The sequence below is a fragment of the Aureococcus anophagefferens genome (genome assembly GCF_000186865.1).
Source record: "Aureococcus anophagefferens unplaced genomic scaffold AURANscaffold_71, whole genome shotgun sequence".
Classification (NCBI taxonomy): domain Eukaryota; class Pelagophyceae; order Pelagomonadales; family Pelagomonadaceae; genus Aureococcus; species Aureococcus anophagefferens.
Window position 1 is genome coordinate 39,599 of NW_008705622.1, and position 1,938 is coordinate 41,536.

Genomic DNA, 1,938 nt, shown 5'->3' on the forward strand with positions numbered 1-1,938 from the left:
CGGCACTATCACATCAACCTGTGATGTCCACGGATGATGGTGATGTAAGCTACGACGCTTTTGACGCCCTCGATCAGGATGTGAAAGGTAAGCTGGTTAGCTGGATCAACCTCGCGGTCGACGCAGCCTCGGCGCGTCTTGGATACGAGTATAAATTTTCAGCATTCTCGTTGCTTTTTTCATGGAACACTCCAGAACAAATATACCACATCGATTTAAGGAAGAGCGCTTATCAGTTTGCGCTGATTCTCACAGAAAGTGAAAGTACGATATATTCAGATGCCACGATGTCGCTCGACGACGCGTGCATCGAAATGGGTATCAAGCGTGTCGCGGATGAGAAACTCGCTAATTTTTCTTCCCTTCTATGCTCACTCAATAGGATCGATCATTTTCGCAAATCAATTACGAATGGCCCGGCGAAACCGGGAACGCTTTGCATGATGGGAGGCGGCAAGATTCACGCAAAGCCTGAGAACAAACGGTTCAGGGCGGTCATCTTCTTTTCCGCGTGTCCAGTTCATATGGAAGATTACGACCCGAATGAACAATACAATATATTCAGCTTACTCGACGTGCTTCATCATAAAGCTCGCTGCCCTGAAACAAAAACCATGATCAGAATGAAATTCAAAGAGCACCTTCCGTACTACGAAAACAAATACGGCAGACCCCACCTCGAGCAGGCACTCTCCCGCTTGAAGTACGAGCTGCGACGTGCGTGTTAGAATCCGAGTATGCTAGTATGGAGCATCAGCATAGTATAGCATGAGCATAGCCAGTATAAGGCAGACTTAGCATAGCCAGCATAGGCCTCAGGGCGAGCACGAGTATGTTCTGTGACGTGCGGCCCCGTCGACTTGGGGCCCGACCGAACGTGCCGGCACACCGACAAAACGCGATTTCTGGTTGTGCCGGCACACTAAGCTCCGCTAGATCTTCCGGCACACTGTGCCGGCACAAGATACACCCAGCGGGGGGTAGACGCGCGCGGAATTTTTTTCCGGTCTTTAGCCTCCCTTTAGGCCCCACTCGACCCGACTAATATCCCGGCGCGGCTAGCTTAACGCAGATAGTCCCGACCGCGCGGCTGGCGCCTAAAAAAGTTTTGCTTTTCACCTTGGTGCCATTTGGCAGTGTCCTCTCTTTCACGCACTAGTAGGACGGTGAACCAACCTGGCTGTTGGTGTTCGCATGTAGTGCCATTTGGCAGTGTCCTCTCTAACGGTGAACCAAGCTGCCTGTTGTTGGTGTTCGCATGTAGTGCCATTTCGGAGTGTCCTCTCTTTCACGCACTAGTGAAGGTCGAGCGACCCCCGGTCAATTCACGGTGTGCAACTAGGACGGTGAACCAAGCTGTCGGTGTTCGCATGTAGTGCCATTTGGCAGTGTCTTCTCTTTCACGCACTTGTGAAGGTCGAGCGACCCCCGGTCACCGGTCAATTCAGTGAAGAGTAGACCCGAGGGGCAAGGAGTACCGTCCGAGGGCGCAGCCCGAGGACGGTGCGACGCAGCCTCGAGCGGTCTACTCTGAGTGGAGTCACCCTTCCGCCTCCTGCATTCTGCTGGTCATGTTTTCTCTCTGCCGTCGCTCTGTGAGGCGTCGTCGAAGTAGGGGCCCATCGTCGACCCCCCTTATTTTAAATGAGAAAAACCCGCTATTATCCTAACCAGGTCAAAATAGTACCATACTAGTCCTAACCACTAATACGAATTAACACTCCTGTCCATACCCTTGCTAGCATTGCGTCTGACACAGCCGCCGAAGCGGCGTCGGCCCGCCTCGGCGTTTTCGAGCGGTAATGGATGCGTGGATTGTCGCAGAGTGTATGCGCGGACCCTGAGGGCTCCAGACGGGCGCTTGGAGCCTGAGTGAGCGCCTAGAGCGTTGGTGCGTCGATGTAGAGCTGTGCATCGATGTAGATCTTTTTGCTATTA

General features: G+C 52.8%; 1 protein-coding gene across 1 annotated transcript in view; it reads right to left on the reverse strand.

Moving 5' to 3' along the window:
* Positions 1 to 211, reverse strand: part of AURANDRAFT_68181 (hypothetical protein) — a gene marked incomplete at both ends in the record, with an annotated part of 2,173 nt that extends 1,962 nt beyond the window's left edge. The window contains one exon of the mRNA XM_009043821.1: positions 111 to 211. Within this exon, the coding sequence (XP_009042069.1) occupies positions 111 to 211 (101 nt within the window). The remainder of the gene's footprint in view (positions 1 to 110) is intronic.
* Positions 212 to 1,938: the final 1,727 nt, after the last annotated feature.